The sequence below is a fragment of the Pongo pygmaeus genome, chromosome 12 (genome assembly GCF_028885625.2).
Source record: "Pongo pygmaeus isolate AG05252 chromosome 12, NHGRI_mPonPyg2-v2.0_pri, whole genome shotgun sequence".
NCBI classification, from domain to species: Eukaryota; Metazoa; Chordata; class Mammalia; order Primates; family Hominidae; genus Pongo; species Pongo pygmaeus.
Genome location: NC_072385.2, coordinates 37,227,306 through 37,246,696, shown reverse-complemented (window position 1 = coordinate 37,246,696; position 19,391 = coordinate 37,227,306). Strand labels below are relative to the sequence as shown.

Genomic DNA, 19,391 nt, shown 5'->3' with positions numbered 1-19,391 from the left:
GTCTTTCCACAAGGTCAGGCTTTTATTGATACTATTTCCATCATAAAATCTATGTGCTCCATGCAGTTTCCAAGAAGGGACTTCTTAGTACTTTCCATTCACTCAGTAATCAGAGCTGTGGTCACACAGGCTCAAGCCACTCCACAGGTCAGTCAGTACTGCAAACCATACCTAGTAGTATACTTAATATATGAATGTTTAGATTAAACATTCCACATCAAACAGAGTAACATTTAACATCAAGAGATAAGGGGAGAGGAAAAGGGGTTAATGAACCAGTCCAAGGACAGTGACATGGACAAAGAGAGGGTCCTGGGCTTATCTGGACGGGCAGCATCATCTTGCATGGAAGAGCCCTTGATTTGGGCAGTCTTTGGCAGCAGATGCTGGGTGCTGATCGTGAGTGACAGCAAGACGGAGTCTGTCAAGATGGCCACCTCGAGTTGTAGAAGTCCTGCTCATTACGGCCCTTGAGCCCTTTGGTGAGGACTGACAGTAAAGGGTTATGCCCTTAATCTGGTTGGGTGTTGTCTCTGTTGATTACGCAAACATCTGGACCGTGTTGGCTGGATGCCTTTTGAAATGTGAAATGGAGTCATTTTCTAAGATAAAAGCACTTATGTCAGAGGTGCTCTGTACACTGTGTAATCCCTGCTGGTAACATTTCTGTCCTTGGGAGATATCTGGGGAGGGAGGAATCCCTGTACCTTCATTACTCCTCTTGGATCACCTCTTTTGCCTGTCAGGCCTGCTGTTAGTTGGCTCCATGTCTCAGGACCTGCATACCCAAGCCCTCACCCCTCTCTCAGCTGCTACGAATGAGGCAAGGAAGCGTTTGATGCCAGCTTACACTGTTCCAGACTAGTTGGTGTTTCCAAAGGGCCTTTGGGAGCCTCAGCCTGTCCCTTGTAATCCTAGTGTCCTGGTGGCGGTGTTTGTGAGCTATTCCACACGTGGTCACCATCACTTCAAGGTAAATTAATGTCATCAGAAAACTGGGGACAGAGGTCAAGGGCAATTACTGTGTTGAGAACCATCCCTTGGAAGTATACAATAATGATGGCAGTTTTCAAAACAGTTTCAGTGTTTTAACCTCTGTGTTGTAGGTAGAATGGATATTATTGTCCTCATCTCAAAGATTAGGATCTTAAGTCTTAGGAAGTGACTTCCTTGGGATAGTGAATCCCAGGATGAGACGAGGCCATCTAGACATTCCAGCCTCCACCTTGTACAGGTCCCTCAGCATCCATCCTCTCTGAGTTTCCGTTGGTTCTATGTTGGCGCAGCTCAGGCCTGTAGGAGTTGTCTTGACTTTCCTGATGCTTGGAGCTGTCCATGACTCATGGGCCACCACAGGGGACGAAACCACAGAGCATAAAGTGAAATCCAGCCATGCCTAGGATGAGTCAGCAGTTAGCTTTCTGACTGACAGCTTTGTCTATGCTCAAAGGCACCAGCTCAGTGTCAGCAGGGCCTGACCACTCGCAGGCAGAACATTGTGTGGGAGTCAGGGGTTCATAAATGTGTTTGCTTCTTGGTCCTTCAGAGGTGGGCTCTTCCTTAAATGAAACAGCGTTGCCTGGTGTGCACTTCCTGGGTTTTCAACCTGGCTCTTCCCTTCTTAGGAAGGTGGCTTTGGGTCAGACCCTGGACCTCTCCTCAGATCTGAGATGAGGAGTACCTTCCTCCAGTCCATGCATGTGGGTGGCAACTGAACTGCTACCATCAACAGTGGTGTCAGCACCCATCGACTGTCCCCTTGCCTGCCCACATGGTCCCACCGTGAGGACCAGTGGGAATGAGGATTCAGCAGCAAGTGGACTATACATATTGACTGGGAGTCGCCTTTGTGTGAAGGCCAAGGGTTCCCTGATGCTACCTAGAAAGGGATAGATGGGCATACAAACTCCAGAAGACACCATCATCCCAGAGAAGAGCAGGTCTTAACTGGAGTGAGCCTCGGGTTCCTGTCTATTTCATATAAGGAGTTTAGGCTTCATGAGTAGCTTGTCTTATTGGTGTAGACCGACCTTGAGAGCTTGTGTTCTTGGAAGTGTTGTTGCGCTCACAGCTGTTGCACCTGTATAGAAGGGCTGTCCTCTGTTGCTGAACCGTTACAGGCCCAAATAGAAAAGCCACAGCAAGCAAGCCTGTTTATGGGTTGGACACTTAATGTCTGCTGATCCTAATGAGGCCATGTTCTGGAATATTGTTTTGTGGAAAGGGAAGGTCAAGAAGATAAAAGCATTTGATTTGCTGCAAATTTCGCCTAACCCATTGAGCTTTTCCCCTTCCAGGCACATTGCGTTGATTATTGTAAATTTACTGAGGTTTTTCTAGTCTTTTCCTAGAATAAAGCCTCATCCATTCACTTTTTCCTCATCTTATCAATTAAATGCAAGTGGGTACTTCTGAGTTATTTTCTGTTGAGAACAGCATCTCTGCTCCCCACCCTTTTTAATACACTCATTAGTTCGGTGGAGAAAAGGGTAGATTTATTCTTGGACTTAGGTCATATCTTTGTCCTGAGTATCTGAGTGGCTCACGTGAAGTATTACAGTGTATTGCTGGGAAGAATTAGCACAAATAAAGCACTCTGGCTTCTGAAAGTTAACTGTGTGCTTCCATGCCTCTCACCCTTTTCAATATCACAGCACACGTAAAAACCCGCCTGGGTTTGTGGAACACCCTAGGGAAATTGACAAGCCTGCTGTGGGCCGAGGTGGCGGCCGTGTCACTCCAGCCACTGAGAGGGCTGATGGGGCCTCTGGGGCTCGTGGCCCATGCCCTTTAACTCGCTATACTGGTGGAGAAATTCTGTGCTAAGTAAGCCTTGTTAGCTAAGGGTTCATTGGATTCCCATTCCCAGCCCATGCCAGTTTAAGGTGTTGGCCGAAATTGAAAAAAGAACTGTTTCAGCTGGTAGTGATAACTGGCACCCAATACAGCCACTGGGCCTGTGCTTCAGTCTTAGAACACTGAGGCGGTCAGGTGAGTACTGCTCCTTTCCCAGTCTCGCTGTGACCGAGTCAGTGGCAGGCCTAGGCAGTGAGCGGTGGAGCGGGAACGGCAGACACATGGGCACAGTGAGAAGCAGGAGCCCAGGTCCTCACGCCCCAGGCTCCCTGCCCTCAGATGCCCAGAAAGTGCACGTTTGTTCTGCAATGGATCAAACATTAGATACGTATACACTGTAAAAGCCCACTAATTCAGAGTTTGTGATAAAAACATTTAATTTTTCCATCCATGGCAAAGCAGTCTGTGAAGTTAATAATTAACACGAACATTTAGAGCAGGCTTTTGTTATTCAAGTATGCACTTCCGTGATTGCATATTTGAAAATAGGCTTTTCTGGATTACAAAAGTAATACGTGTTTATTGTAGTAAAAATAAAAGCATTAAAAATACTTGAAAATGAACATAGAGATGAAAATGAACAGGAGGGATGACTATTTTAAACAGTGTCAGTATGTTTTTCCAGGCCATTAGCTAATAACCTATACTGGGCACTAAGTTGTATTTAGTTTTTCACTAAAACAGATGTTTTTTAGTAAAGTAGATTGGGAGTGTAGGTGCAAGTTCACTCAGTAAGAATGTTTCTGTGTCCCCTTTTCTTAAGATAGAGAGCTTTCTTGTATTTCTCCCTAGCTATTAAATATTCATTGACATCTAAATCTCTATTGAGTGATTAATTTGCACAATATATTATGTGAAAAAGATTAGAAAAGCATATTCATAACATGATCCCATTTTGGAAAATATATATTTAACTGGGAAAAAAATTTATATAAACACACGTTTTTCCTCCTTGTACTGTTTGGCTGGTTTTCTACCAAAATATTAATGCTGGTGGCCTTTCAGTGGCGAGATCTGGGACAGCTTTGACTCTCTTTGGTATAGCCCTGTGTAGTCTCCCGATTGGTCTATAATGAGCACATTATGGAATCAGAACAAAAAAGCCATTTCCATTTTGGAATGGCAAGCAGAACGTTTCCACTCTGCATTGCATGCAGGGCAGGGCACTGGAAATGCAAAGTGGACTCATGGACCACACAGGGGAGCACGCCTGACCTCCTCTTCTCTCTGTTCCAGGAAGGCGTGGAAGTGCGAGTGGCCAGAATCTTCAACACCTTTGGGCCACGCATGCACATGAACGATGGGCGGGTGGTCAGCAACTTCATCCTGCAGGCGCTCCAGGGGGAGCCGCTCACGGTAGGTGCTAGCCTCGGCTCAGGGAGCACCTTGCAACCCAAATCGAAGTCAGCTCACAAAGGATGAGGGATGAGTGCCTCTTGGTTCGGGGAGTGACACTTCTGAAGCTTCCATGTATACCCACTGCCCTCCAGTAAGGGGAAGGCAGGCATGGGAACATAACCCAGATGCATGGCTGCTCCACGAAACTAGAGTCATCTTGCCCTCCATGGCCACTGGGGTCCCTGCCCATGCCTCCAGGTCTGCTTGCCTGTACCAGCCGGCCTGTGAAGACCTTCTCCGACATACTTTTGGCCTGCCAGCTGTAGCCAGGGGTGTGCCTGTACTGGGTGTCCTCGGATGGCCGAGAAGCCTGTACAGGTAGGGTGGGGAGGTGAGCTGCATCTGGTCAGGCTGGGCCGTCACCTTGACAATGCCGGCAGGCCCTCAGTACCATCCTCCACTGGCTACCCTCAACCCAGGGAAACTTCTGGAGCCAGCAGAGGTCCCAGTGATCTGTGGTCGGTGGTCCGAGTGTCTGGCAAATATGTCTGTGCTGACACTGACTGCTTGGTACCCTCAGATACCATCTGGGGTCAGGGTGGGTTTGCTCATTCCACACCTGTCCCCACAGACCTCTGGCCTCCCTGGGGAGGAGCACCCCAGGCCTGCCTCATGACAGGCTCTGCTGGCATCTTTGGTTTTGCTAATCCTCCCTCCCACCCCCAGCTCCCCGGCCACTCCTCTTCATGGTTGTCTGCCCAGGCTGCTTTGCTCTTCTGATCCGTAGCCTCCTAGAGCACTTTCCAGCGTGGTATTTTGTGGGAATCAAGAGTCGATTTGCATCGACTGTTACTCTGTTACTCTGAAAATCCTGTGGGATGGTTTGTTATCAATTGAGTGTATTCCAGGGGGAAGAATTACAGCTCTGTGTATTTCTGTGTAGTACATATGCACCTCCCCATTGATCGGTTGATCACGTTAGCTCACTCTTCTGTCCTATGATCTGCAGGTGACATTATTCCCCTCCTTTTTCAGGCAAGGATGCTGGAGCACAGAGGTTATATGAGTTGCCCAAGCTTAGGTGGCCACACAGTGGTAGCCTGGGTTTTGAAGCCAGAGCCCCCGCACTTCATGAGTATTCTTCATGGTGTGTATGTCTCCTTGTCTGTGTTAGCTGCTCCGCTACCAATGTAGAACCAAAAGCCTAGCCTGTTACACAATGGGATGACTGTCCGAGGGCAACTGCATTGTATAGCTGAGTTTCGCTGAATGCATTCCCGGGGAGAGGTGAGTCCAAACTCAGCTTTAGGCTCCCAACAGCCCATGCCAGCTCTCCCACCTCCCCCTGTCACTAAGTGGTATCTTGGTGCCCCTAAATGGAGGCTCTGTGACTACACATGGCTCTTCTCCTTCCTTCACTGCACAGATCCACCAGCACATCCTAATGGCCGTGCCCTACCTAGGTAGATCCAGACTCCAGTCCCTGGTCTACACTGCTGCCGCCCCACCCCTATTGATTGCTGTAGCCTTGGAGCCACTCTCATTCTCCCTGTCCTGTGTACTCTCAACCCTGCAGCTGGAGGGAGCCTTGTAAAGAGGGGTCAGAAGCTCAAGTGGCTCTGCAACTCCAGCAGAGCACGGGACACGGCCCTGTTGCCTCTGCGCCTTCCCTCAGGCCGGGCTTCCTTGCTCCCTTGTTCCGGCCTGTCCCAGTAGCGTCTTGCTTTTCTTCCAGGCGTTCTTGTTCATTCATCCTCTCCTTAAGGGAACCTTCTTGATGCTTCTCTGCATTATGGCACCAGGCTGGTTACCATAACCATGTTAGTTGTCTTCAGTGCCCTTGTAACCAACTGAAATACGAATTTTCCAGCCCCAATCCCTGTTAGTACAGTGTATGCTCTTCAAAACCAGGGGCTTTGTTTCATTCATGGTTGCATCCCCAGCTCCCAGAAGACCACCAGGTACATGGGCGCAGGAGAGAAATGTTGGGTGGACTAATTATTGGGTTTGTAGTGGCCGCTTTCCTTTATGGTAAGTGAAAGTGGTGAAATTTACTATCATCTCATGTTACCCTCCTGCTGCTACTTGGGGTTCCGAGGAGCTCGTGCCATGACCTGCGAACCTCTTAGTCCACCTGCTAAGTTGAGAATTCCACATCTGGAGGACAGCCTGGTGCCTTTTTAGCAACCGTTTTCAGAAACTCCCTCATGCTGTGAGATGAGAGCTGCTTTGTTTGCAGAGTAAACTGTGAAAGCCTCCAAGAAGCAGCTTGATTTAGTGCCTCCTTGGCCGCAGCCAGGGCTCCCAGTGTCCCCTAGCCGCCCCAAGAATGCATGCATTGTTGGCAGAGGCGATAACTCATGTGTTGTCTTCACACCGAGCAAGCTTTTGTGCCAGAGACAGACAGAAGGGAGAAGATCTCTGGAGCCGTCCATGACTGCAGTTAATCCAGAACGTGGCGGGCTTCAGTCTCTGTAGGCACCTTCTGGTGGCAGGAGGCAGAAGTCCCGAGGGAGGCCTTTCAGAATGTGTTTTGTTTCCTTTGTCACACAGAATTCTATTTCCCAACAAGAATTTGATGAAGTCACTGACTTCATTCTTTCCTGTCCAATTGAGATATCATGCCTTGCTCTTGTCAGATGGCTCTGTGGAGCGGTCTGGGAAGAGACTCGCAGGCCTACCTCAGCCAGCCTGTCTTTAGAAACACTCAGCTTATTGAGGAAGGGAAATAAGGAGGCGTGTCCACCTATTTCCTTTTCTGCTGCATTTCCGACAAGTCACTTCTGAAAACACTCAGCTTGTTGAGGAAGGGAAATAAGGAGGCGTGTCCACCTATTTCCTTTTCTGCTGCATTTCCGACAAGTCACTTCTGAGATGAAGACCTCTTCGAGGGTGGCCAGAAACAGTTCAGTGTCTCATCCTCCCTTTCCAAGCTGGATGGGTGTGATTGCTTACCTTGCAGCCGTGTTTTTGAGCAGATTCCTCATGCCTGTCTTAGCATCTCACTTGCTGCTGCACCAGATGCCTGTGATGAGGACTCAGGGAGTATGTCGCTAGGTTAAGTGCATCATACATCAAAGCTATATTTTAAGTGGAATCATGTAGAAATTCAGCAAATTGTGTGTCTCAGATTAGAAAATAGATGAGTATGGTTCAGGTAGAGCTATTGTCTTATTTTCGAAGAGGCTTTGGCCCACAGTTCAGTTACAGCATGCATATTCACAGGAGGGGTTCATTCTGCTTTCCACCTTACATGATTTATCCCAGGTTTGGATTTGCCCAGGACAGGTCAGATATGGTAGAATTAGGATTTGAATCCAGTTCTATATCATTTTTAAAGCCTTGCTATTCTTCCAAAGGGAAATTTTGGAAAAATCATACTTCTAAGACCAATTCAAAGCTGGTATGATGTTAGCCTTTTTACTGATACTGTGGTATGTTAAGTGATTCTTACATTGGGCCTTCGTTTGTGGTGGAAAGCCATAGCATTTGTTAAACAGTTATTCAATGGTACTAAAGTATGGTGAGGAAGACTTTATTCAGGACCATCATGACAGGAATACGGATCACTGCAGTGGGATTTTTCGGAGGGGGAGAAAGACTGGGATCAACTCCAAATACAGCACAGGCAAGCAGAATTTACAGCCAAGGAGCAGGGAGGAGGTGAGTGGATGGAAAATTATTAAGAGGAAGCATCAGAGGTAAGGAGGATTCTAGCTAAACCAACCTAACAGGATTCTTGCTGACGACAGGCCAGGGTGGTCGGACACACTCTGGGGGATATGGGGGGTGAGGAATGTCAGATGTCGAGGGTGATCAGATATCGAGGGTAAGGGTTTCTTGCTAAACTGACTTAGCAGGGTTCTTGTCAAAACTAGATTTTACAAGGAAGTGCACAAATGGGCCTAGGAGAAGGTACTCGAGCCTGAATGAAGTTTGGCCAAGCAAAGAATCTTTGTTACATCTTAAACACATAAAGCACAGCGGCTGGGGACATTGCCAAGTGATCATGAGAGCTCCTTGCTGCCCCTCACCCCCGGCTGGTCCTCTCCCCTGTTGTTTACTCCTTGATCATCATGCTGCTTTGACCTGCACACAGCCCTTAGTTCCCCAGCCCCCAGTAGCAGCCTTGACTCTTGCACGAATCTCCTTGCATCTTTCCTGTTCTGTGAAATGAAGCCAGAGGGACCGAATCTCACACTGTCTTCTGTTAGAAAAACAATGAGGAGGCTGAGGGAGCTCTGCTGACGTCAACTGTCCACACCAGATCCCTGTGATACTCATGCCCTGGATTTTGCTGCACACCCAATTTGTGCCAAGTCCCTGCAGGCCTTATCTTGAAGTGGGGGAGATAGAAGGCCTCAGACCACGCCGGAAGGGCTGTACACAGGGTCTGCAGTTGCATTCCAGAGCCCAGGGAAGACAGATATTTTGGATGAGGCGTAATTGCATAGCATCTTCTCTCTTGCACACCCACCCCTTTCTTTTACTTTACATTTTCACATTAACGCACACAGTGAATATTTCACACATGAATTACAAATCCTCGTCTTGCAAAGTACTGTGTTAGTGAAATAGGGAGGCTAATTTAAACCAAAGTATAGATGATGGATGTGATATGCTATAAAAACTGAAATCTATCAGGACTCTTAAGGATATGAGGAAGGAAGTGTTCCAGGCTGCCACTGACATTGCATCTTAGCCTAATGCACACACTGGAGCATACAAACTTTCAAGACTCTGTCAGCAAGGCCTGTGGGAGTATGCAGTGGGCGTCCCATGGGATCCACGCCTTTTCAGTGCAGCCCAGGCAGAACAGCCTCCTCTTGTACTAGGGATTATTTCCTTGAGGCCCAGTTGCTTTGTGGACATCAGGTGGGACCTCAGGGTGGGTGCTGCTGAGTGCCTTGTGTCACCATACCTGAAGGGAGCAGAGCTTACCCAGTGACCGTTGTGCCTGCAGATGAACCTTGTGTCGGTGCTGGCTGGGTGGGGAGCTGCCCCTGGCGAGTCACGCAGGGAAATGTGCCCACAGTCGTAACTCTCCTTCCAGTGCGCTTTGAATGAGGCAACGGTGGGAAATACCCAGCAGACTGCAGGTTATTTCGGGAGCCTTTTGGACTTCCCAGGCTGCAGCCCTTTAGGATTAAGTGACATTTAAGCTGCTGAATGTCTCCACCACCAGTCCCTTGTGGTTTGGTTGAGCAGGTGCCTGGCGTGGTTCTTCACATCCTGACCCTGGCAGCCTGGTTAACCCATCCCGGGCTGGGGGCTTACCCAGCATGTGGTGCCCTGGATTGTGTTCCTCCAGGGCTTGGGGTCAGCATGTTTGGGTGGAATGGAAAGCTGCCACTGTGCTCTTCCATGGCTCCTTTCTGAGAGACGGTGTGTGAGTGGATACCGCTGCTCTGATGAGCGAGCCTGGGCTTTAGATCAGACTGAAGACTGGCCTCGGCTGGCTTGTTGAAGGCCACTGCCACTCTGGACAAAGCTGGGCTTTCTGTGAATGTGTCTGGAATGCACTAGCAAACTGGTGAGCCCACCATCACGGTGGCCCTGACTGAGTGTGGTGGGAAGGTGCAAAACAAGTAGCAGAGTTGCATCTGTGCTCTCAGCTTTGAGAGCAGAGCCCCGGATGCAGGCAGAGGCAACGGGCAGGACAGCAGCACAGCCCCAAACCCACCTGTGGAGGAGCCTGTGACGTGGGAGTTGCCTAAATCTGATACTCACTACAGTGAGGTTGGAGAATGGCCTGGTGCCAGCCTGAGAGCCACAGTTTGAAAAAAGAAAAAAAAAATCTACAGGCAGTTCTGAAATTATGAACACAATAGGGCAGGAAAAAGAATCCTGAACTTGGAGTCAAGATAAATTTCACTCTGCTGAGTACAGGTCACTCCAGCGCTTTGACCTTCTATCACTTCATCTCCAAAATAAGGTTGTAAAAAACAAAAAGAGTTACACCTACAGCACTGGTGTAGAGGGGAGTTTCCAGGCTGAGGGAGCTGGCAGTGGATGGACCTCCTGTCCTACCAAATCAGGCCCACTGCTTCCTACCTTCCTCACATGTATCAGAAGTATCAGCCAGGCCAGAGAGTCAGGTTCAGGCAGAACTGTCAAGGAATTCCCCTCTGCTCCTAAGAGTCCCATGCCCATCTTTCCTCAATGTTCCTTTACTGAGATTTGTTGCAGCTGTAGTTTCTATGTTGACAGGAATCCCCATTCCTCGGTATCCCCAGCCTTTTCTCAGTGGAAGGCCTTCCCCCCAAGAACAGAACCTACATAGATAGAACTGATACACCTGTGAAATTGGTATATAAATGCTTATTAAGAAAACAGAGATAGCCTTTGAACCTGCTTTTTAAATAAATAAATGAGGCATTCAGGGGGTTTGATGTGCTTTTTTTTTTTTTTTTTTTTTTTGAGACGGAGTTTCGCTCTTGTTACCCAGGCTGGAGTGCAATGGCGCGATCTCGGCTCACTGCAACCTCCGCCTCCCAGGTTCAAGCAATTCTCCTGCCTCAGCCTCCCTAGTAGCTGGGATTACAGGCGCCTGCCACCACACCCAGCTAATTTTGCATTTTTAGTAGAGACAGGGTTTCTCCATGTTGGTCAGGCTGGTGTCGAACTCCCGACCTCAGGTGATCTGCCCATCTCAGCCTCCCGAGGTGCTGGGATTACAGGCGTGAGCCACCGCGCCCGGCCATGCATGTGCTTTTCTTCTCCACCTGCTCCTTCCCCTTTTCCTTCTTAGAGCTGGAGGGGGGGAGCTCCAGGGAAGCCAGGCTGAATGTCTGGGGCTGAGGGGGCTGGTGCTGTTCACAGAGCTGCTGGCAGGGGCTCTTTTTTGCTGTCAGGTGGGAGGAGGCCCCAGGGTTGTTATAATCAGGCTTGTTCCCAAAGGCAGTCCCTTCCTCCCAGCTGCCTGCTTTCCACCACAGGGAGGTACACAAGCAAACAAAACCCCCGAGGGCACTCGTTCCTGTGATGCCACGCTTAGGAGATCTCCCCAAGCACCTCTGTTGCCGTCTCCGCCTCAGTGAGTGGCGTGATCCATGGCGCTCCTCAGGTCATTCAGCAGATGCTCATCCCATGCTGGTATCGCACCACGCATCGTGCTGGGCTCCAGCAGGGCAAAGGGGGTTCGGACACCAGTCCTTCTGGAGAGTTCACAGTTGGGGGCAGTTGGCAAAGGGCTTTCCCTGGGCAATGAGCCAGAGGAAGCTTCTCCAGGAGATGGCATCAGAGCTTGTCCCTAAAGGATGAGTAGCACTCTGCCAGGTGGAAAGTAGACAAGAGGGTCTTGGCCGGCAGAGCAAAGAACACAAGCCGAGCTATGGAACTGTGGAGCAAATGTGCAGTGGAAACAAAGGGGAATGAGACCCTCCCTCCTGCCACCTTCGCATCACTTTCAGAGTCTCCTGCATGGCTCTCCACCTTGGCCTTATATTAGAATCTCCTGGGGAGCTAGCTGTAACAATACCAGGAGATGCAGGCCTCATCCCAAACAGTCTGTGGACCAGCCTGGGCGGCATCCCCAGCTCTGCTGTTGGGCAGTCAGTGTGAGGAACCCCAGTTAAATGCATGTATTAATGTTTGTGTGTAGATCTGTCACGTAGCTGGACTCTGAGGTCACAGCCCCCAGAGCCTCACATGATGCCTGACACTTCGTAAGACTCCAGCAGAAGCGAATTCCTTCAGGCACTGTCTTTTGAGGGAAAACTTTACACAGCTATACCAGGTGCACACTTTAGGTATTGCTGCCACCGTCTCACTGTCAGGGCATGGTCTCGAAGTAGAGTGCGGGATGTGGCGCTAGATGCTTTGAGTCAGCATCACTGCCCCCTGGGATCAGTTTCGAGGTCGGTCTGTGTCCCCTGGAGTTTCAAGGACACCTACGCAGTACTGGTGTGGTTTTCTCAGGAGGCCTAACTGTCGGTTTCCTTCCAGGTATACGGATCCGGGTCTCAGACAAGGGCGTTCCAGTACGTCAGGTAAGACTGTCCTGCCCTGCCCCAGCCTTAGCAGTGCTTTGGAGCAGGGGTCATGCCGACTTGACAGACAGTTCAGTGTCTTGTATATGTTAACCATTTCCACAATGCTAACACTATATATTGATTAAAAATTTTTAATTTTATGATGGGAAAACTTGCTGTTCTCTGTTTAAAAGTTAAAATTTGCATTCATCTCCATGACTATCGTGACTCATGTGCTAATCTTTTACTGCCACCTAGCGGTATGTGGGTGAAGTTGCCCAGCTCTGAGAGTGACTTGGGTGATTTCAGCGCAGGCGGAGTTAAGAGATGGCCTTATACATCCAGCAGACCTGTGAATGCCAAAATCTGACCCATTGCAAACATGGCTCGCGGGGTGGAGGAGATAGTCCTTGTGGAGGGCACAAGGTAGATAGTGTTCTCATGTTGAATTTCATGCTGAAACTAAATGCAGATAAAAACATATTTTTTTAATAGATTCACGTGGTGATTTTTATTGTTTTCTTGGCAACCCTTATAAATCCACTGTTCTGTTGTTCCATTCCATTGGTGATTAATTTTAGAAGGCAGTATGGATTCTCAGAGTAGTTAGGATAGAAGCAGTTACGTATGCCAAAGTGCATCCACCAGTATGTGGCTATTGTAAATTCTGTGAAAGTTTCTGGTATCCTGAATTGTTGTAAAACCCAGTTCTATATTTTGAACCCACATATTTTCACTCTTCATTGCAAATACCCCCGTATGCCTGTCAATCAGGAAGTGTTATTCCTGCTGTCTTGCGGCCATCCCAGGAGCACTAGGGTGAGATGGTGGCTGTTGTGTTGCAGGTCGGGGCAGCCCCCAAGTCCCACCTCAGCCAAAGCAACCACATAAAATTCTGTCTACCCAGGATGCTTAGGTAAGGGTCCTGGGTAGGAGTCCCTTGGAGACATGGAACTGGTAGTAAAATAAAATTTTAAAAAGAATTCAAAATAACCACTGTAGATTTTTGCTGAAAGTATTTGTGAATTTCCATTTACTCCAAAAGAAAGCTGTGAGTAAACATTTACACAGTCAGTGGTTTTTTCCTCCCCGCCCATTAGTATCTTGCCTCAAGGGGCAAAAAGCCCGGAAGTGTACTATAACCAACTATGTTGCCCAAATAGGCATGCATATTCTAAAAAGCGATTTAACAGGGAAATGGCAGCTGCCCCCGCTTTGGGACCATGTTCATTTCAAAGCACTTAACGTAGGCACTATGTCCCTGGAGGAAACTATCATGGCACACTTCTGTATGGGGACCAAATTGTGGGCCTCCCATGGATTGAGTACCGTCTTTCCGTAGTGACACGTTCTCATCCCATCCTCTTCCACTCACCCAGCTGTGCCCTTTTCTGAGGGAGTCTTGCTGTCCTCGGTTATGTGTGCCTGCCTTGGGCTGCCTCACCAGTGGCCCCCAGGCTTCTCCAGCCCCCACACCACATGGAATAGCAATGAGATGTTGTGCAGTAAAAGGAAATCAGTCAGAACCCATTCTTCTTTCTGCTGTCGTTATCTCAAGGGCATTGTGTGCAAAACTCATTTAAAATAGCCTCAGAGACTTTTCTTTTTGCTAGGGACTAAGATATTTTGAGCTTTCAGTGATGCCTGTGCTATGTGCTGTCCCAGCTCAGGACAAAATGCACCCAGGGTGCCTGGTCCGCTCTGATGGCCTGGTCACTGTTCTGTGCCTGCTTTGATGGTCGTGGCTCAAGCTCCTAGCTGCCATCACATGCATCATCCTCTCCCACACCACTTGACTACTTGAAAAGAGGGCATGAGCAGTTTCCCTAGACACATGGTTGTTAACCCTTTTAGAAAACCTAATTTCATAACACTTCAGTAGTATTTATTTACTCCCCACTCTGGTGATCCTCTCTGGTTTCACGTCAGCAGAGTCTGAGATGATGAGGCTTCAGGGACTTTACCATACTTGGGCAAGGGTTTCCTGACTTAAACTTTTTAGTTATTGAGGACTCAGCTGAGTTCATTAACTGACCAAAGTTTTGATGTTTTTCACAAGCAATTTTTTAGGAACTGAGCGTCTTTTAGTAATTCACGATGTCTGGGTCCATAGTTATTGTACTAAATTAACCATTCCCCAAACCCATGATTGCCTCGAAACAACAGTGCAGGGAGTCTGAGGTCTAGGTGGCCATCCGCATCGGCATTTTGGCATGACTGTGTTTAATATTCTCATGGCCGGTTTTGTCCTCATTTACATAACAAAGGCATGCTATATTTTTTAAAAGTCACTTTGTCAAAATGACACTTGTAAAGAGCTTCAGGTTAAAGGAGTGTGATCTATGCAATTTGACCTTAAAAGTTGCCAGTTTGTCATGTAAAAGGCCCATGGCTCTCCCGTCTGCCCCACTGAGGATGACTACCTGAGAGTCAGCCTTCTTCCCACTCAAATAAACCCCACCCCCCAGTTTCAATATTAAATCATACTGTGGATGCAATGGAATGGCAGCTTTTAATGTCTTTTTATAAACGTGCACAGATGTATGTCATGAGTGCACTATTGTGATGTAACAATACTGCCATAGTGATGAAGTGACTTTTTGCTAGTTTCTATAGAAGAGAAATCATCCAAGGTCAGCAGGGATTTGCATTTGTGCTTGATCCTTGAGAATAGAACATTTTAAGCATGTTCGTATGAAATACGCATTTGTCGTAAAGGAAAATGCAGAAATATCTGATTTACTAAATACCTAATAGTTTTTTTCAATTGAAAGCAAAACCTATCTGCGGTTTTCTTTTGGAAGTTTATCCTGACCCAGAGTGACCTGCTCCTCACTGGTAACAATGGAGGAGGAGAAGGAGAAGGGTCAGAGCTTTAAAAGTCTGCTAAGAATTGTAGCTCATGGAAAATTGGCGTAGAAAAAGTGCTTGTACTTAGCAGTGAGGTGTCATTTTTACGAAGTAACTTTTTTTTAACAGAGCCACACTTTAAAGCTTCTGAAAATAAGAACCAAACCTTGGTAAGCGAAAGTTTGCTTACTTATCTTCACCTTCATGGCCCAGTTAATCACAATCCATTTGAAACATCCAAATATCCCTGACCGTTTCATACGAGGTGTTTTGGGGGGTGGCGACTTCAAGGTTGGGGGAGTAGGGAGTGACGTTTCTGTTTATTTCAACCCTCAGTATTGTTTGGCTTTATCTGTGATTTGCCAGTATGGGGATCACATACTGGAGTTCGTTCGTTTCCGTGGATCTTGTTTTTAAAAGTAATCATGTGCTTTCGTACAGGTCAACTACTGGGTTCACATTAAACATGAATTTTCTTTGGAAACTTATGTAAACTCCATCTTTTTTGAGTGTACGCCTGTTTTAACTTATGCTTAGTTTTTAATTGTTAAAGGACTTCAGAAATGCAGTGGCAAACTCAGCCCCATCGCTCAGCTTCCATCCTATTTAACCATCTCCACCACACGCAAAAAAAGCAAATCCCAGACGTCAAATATATCATTTCATCCATAAATACTTTTGCATTATAAACACCATCTTAGTTTGTAGGATTTATTTTGACATTCAATTTTCCATTTGGGTTTTTGTTTTCTCCTGGGGTTGGTAATTTTTCTTCTGGGAGGGCTTCTACGTGGTGCGTGGCACTAGCACATTCCAGCAGGCAGAGCCTCACCCGCCTCCCCTTTTTTTCCAGTGATCTAGTGAATGGCCTCGTGGCTCTCATGAACAGCAACGTCAGCAGCCCGGTCAACCTGGTGAGTGCTCCTCTCCCTCCACTCTGCAGGACAGCTCAGACTTTCGTTCATTTGTGAAACCGTGAGCAGCACCAGGCTTTGCTTCGTTTGCCATCAGCACACTTAAGACATTTGTGTTTGTTGCTTGCTAAATACTAGAGGAAAAAGAAACACACACAACGTAAGAGTATACAAAGAAGTAAAATATCTGCAAGGCATGGGTGAGTCATGTAATCAGTCCCTCCACCTTCTAAAGGGCCCGGGTCTAAAATTGTGTGAAGCCTTCTGGTGGTAGTAGGTGGACATGTGTATGCATCTCGTTCTCTATTTAACAGGCAGGTCATCATTATAAGACCTGATTGCGTTTTTAGAAGATGGAGGTGGTTCAGAGAGAAAGTTTTCCAGTTGCTGATGATGTCTGTCATTTAGCTGGACAGACCACCTTCATGGCTTCTTGCCTTCCCTGCATGCCTGCCCACAGCCCCAGAACCTCCCTGTTGGAGGGATCATCCAGCCTTGAGCAGTTTCAGTGCTGGTGAACTTGCTTCTGCTCAGAGAAATTCACCCTGTCTTTGGACAGTTCTGGCCGGCAGAAGGCTCTTCCTTATATTGGACCGGAAATCTCACTTTCTGCACACCTATCCACTGACCTCACTTTTCCACCTGGGGGCCATTCATGGCTAGTGTGATGCCTCTACATTGTGGTAACTCTCCAAGGATTTGAAGGACATGGTCCTACCCCCCAAGCCTCCTCCTCCTTGGTGCATCAGCCAAGGTCATGATAGGACTTCTTACCCTTTCTATCACTGAGTGATTTTCTGAGCAGTTTTATTCCATCTCATTTAAAATGCAAGGTTTCCAATGTGGACTGTCCAGCATTCAAGATGTTCTGCTTGTGTTGATAGCAGTGGACGCAAGAACCTCTTAGCTCACTAGAGACCTCCCCCTTAACCCTACCTTGGGGTCATTTCAGGTGCTTCTCCCAAATTACCTCTCCTGGTTCCTACACAACACTCTAAAGTTTGGGGAACTCTAAAATGCTGGCCATGTGACCTATTTCTTGCAAACCATGTCACCTTTGCTTATGCATGTCTTTGTAACCAGCCATCTCAAATACATTGCAGACCATGCATTTTTCCCCGAGGTGCAAGGGAATTCTCATCATGTAGGAAAGAATGTGCCCTGGAGTGCTGACTCCATTCTGGGGCTGTTGCTGATTCATGGGTACAGTGTGCCGCTTTTGAAAAAACATTCACTTAAAACAGACCAGAACGTGCCTCACACTGTAAGCCTCATTTTGCTTGCAGCGTTTGCCTATGTACACTGGAGAGGCCCAAGCTGCCCCTGCTCTGCATTTTTGCTGCAGGTTCTTTAGCAGGGGTGTTGTCAGTGACTTCCCTGGGCAGCCAGGCTCTTCTCTGTAGATACCATGTTCCTCCTTCCCTCTTTGTGGAGGGCCTTTGCACAGGGACAATTCCTAAAATTGGAATCGTGTATCTGCCAGGAGAAAGGCAGAATCACTTTCTTGCAAATTTCTGTCACTCCACTTTGCTAGTCAATCCCCTCTGTGCTCCAGTGAGGCCCAGGGTCTCTCCCTCCACATTTACCATCTAGCTTCAGGCTAACCGAGGACCTGGGCATGAAGAGGCTTTAGGATATAGAATTATCAGACTTTATGGTGGTCTTTTATGATGGGGGCATTGGTGGCAGAGTAAGAGTAACAGGTGCTCTGATGTGTGATGGGAGGGAGAAAAAGAGCAAGTGGTTTTCCTTAAAGCCCCCACAAGTATTCTCTCTTCATGAAATGCATGGAGTTTGTCCTCTGGCTTGCCGGGGACACTCGCCTGTGAGCGTACTCATTTCTGCCTTAGCTTTTGGGTGTGAGATTACAAGTCCTTCATCACTGATGTGGTTAACACAGCTCACCCAGAGGGGAATAGATGGTGTTAGGAGAGCTAATTTCGTAAACCCAAGCTTTTATAAAAGTGACATTGAAGTTATGTTAGATATGGAAATTGTCTAATACTCAGTGAGTGAATGTGTGCCTTCATCAGAGACTCTTGACCTATCCAAAGCCCAGCCTTGTACACAGCAGCCTAGAGGCTGAAGGTATAGATGGTGCAGTTTAGCACTGCCAGGTGAGTAACTGTCATCTTGGAAGCGGAGTACCCTCTGGCACACGGAGCTCTGCTGAAGCAGTGCAGGGAGGTCAGACTCGGCCAGTAGACGTCTCTGCAGACACGCCTGTGGTCTGGGTGGTGGATTGCTGCTGTTGTCATGACGCTTATAACTGGAAACCATTTCTTCCTTAGGGGAACCCAGAAGAACACACAATCCTAGAATTTGCTCAGTTAATTAAAAACCTTGTTGGTAAGTAGGATAAGTCATTTCCTGAGTAAAATCGGCTGTGCCTGCCCTATCTGTTAATAACACCTTGACTAGAAAGTGGGTAATTAATACAAGCTAATTGAATTGGATCAAAGTAGAACTTTTTATCAGGAACACTTAAGTGTTTTCTAATTTTTAAGGAATAGAAAGATAAAGGAGGGCAGGATTGGTTTCTCCTCAGTTTTGCATGGAGTGGGAGGGAGGAGGAGATTTGCTTCCAGTGTTTGAGGCACGATTGTATTAGATCATCCTACATGGGTGACAACTATTGGATTTCCGAACTGGTCATGTCAAGCATAGAATTTCAGACAGCAAGAGACAGCAACCACCAGCTGCGTGCTTCAGGCAGGTTTGAAATTCTGTTTGCAGTTCTGGTCATCCTGGCCGCCACCCACTGGGGGCAATGTAGCATTGGGAGCACCCCATCAAGGTGGGCTCTTAGGCCATGAGAAGGTCAGGTCTTCCAGATGAGCCCTGGATTGCAGACATAGAGTGGATGAACCCTTGGCCTCATCCTCAGACTTCCTGGAGCTCTGAGGAGTCAGACTCTTGGAGGGTGTCTGTTGTCTGGAGTTGATCCTGAAATTTGAGTGAAGTCACAACCAGACTAGACTGGCAGGTAGGCCAAGGAGGAGTATGCCACAGTGTGTCCTGAGGTGACCATTCAGACCCCACTTGGCTGGGTTAATTCCTCCAGCCTGCCCTTCCTGGTATCAGGCTGCCATTCACTGGCATTGGTCTAATCAACACGGATGGCTGGAATCCTCTCGTTGCTGGTGGCAGTAGAGGCAGCAGGCTTCCTCAGACATAGCCTGCATCTCTGTGGCTCCCACAGCTGCTCTGATGCACTTCCCAGCTTTTCCATCCTGAATCTGTGTGTTCCTCCCACATGAGGAAGGGGCAGGCTCAGATCACAGCTCTGTGCCATCCACTCCTTCACACCCTCACTGCACAGAGTGAGGTCCGTGGGCCAGCGCAGCAGCAGCATCATCGGGTGCATATTAGAAATTCAGACTCTCATGCCCTAGCCCAGGCCCTCAGATCAGGATCTGCCTGTTGACAGGCTCTTCAGGTGATATGTGCGTGCTGACGC

At 47.8% G+C, this 19,391-nt stretch overlaps 1 protein-coding gene across 2 annotated transcripts in view; it reads left to right on the top strand.

The window, feature by feature from the left end:
• Positions 1-19,391, top strand: part of UXS1 (UDP-glucuronate decarboxylase 1) — a 95,590-nt gene that overhangs the window by 71,912 nt on the left and 4,287 nt on the right. For both annotated transcript variants that reach the window (XM_054475021.2, XM_054475020.2), the window contains exons 10-13: positions 4,093-4,212; positions 12,142-12,185; positions 15,871-15,931; positions 18,223-18,280. In XM_054475021.2, the coding sequence (XP_054330996.1) occupies positions 4,093-4,212; positions 12,142-12,185; positions 15,871-15,931; positions 18,223-18,280 (283 nt within the window). The remainder of the gene's footprint in view (positions 1-4,092; positions 4,213-12,141; positions 12,186-15,870; positions 15,932-18,222; positions 18,281-19,391) is intronic.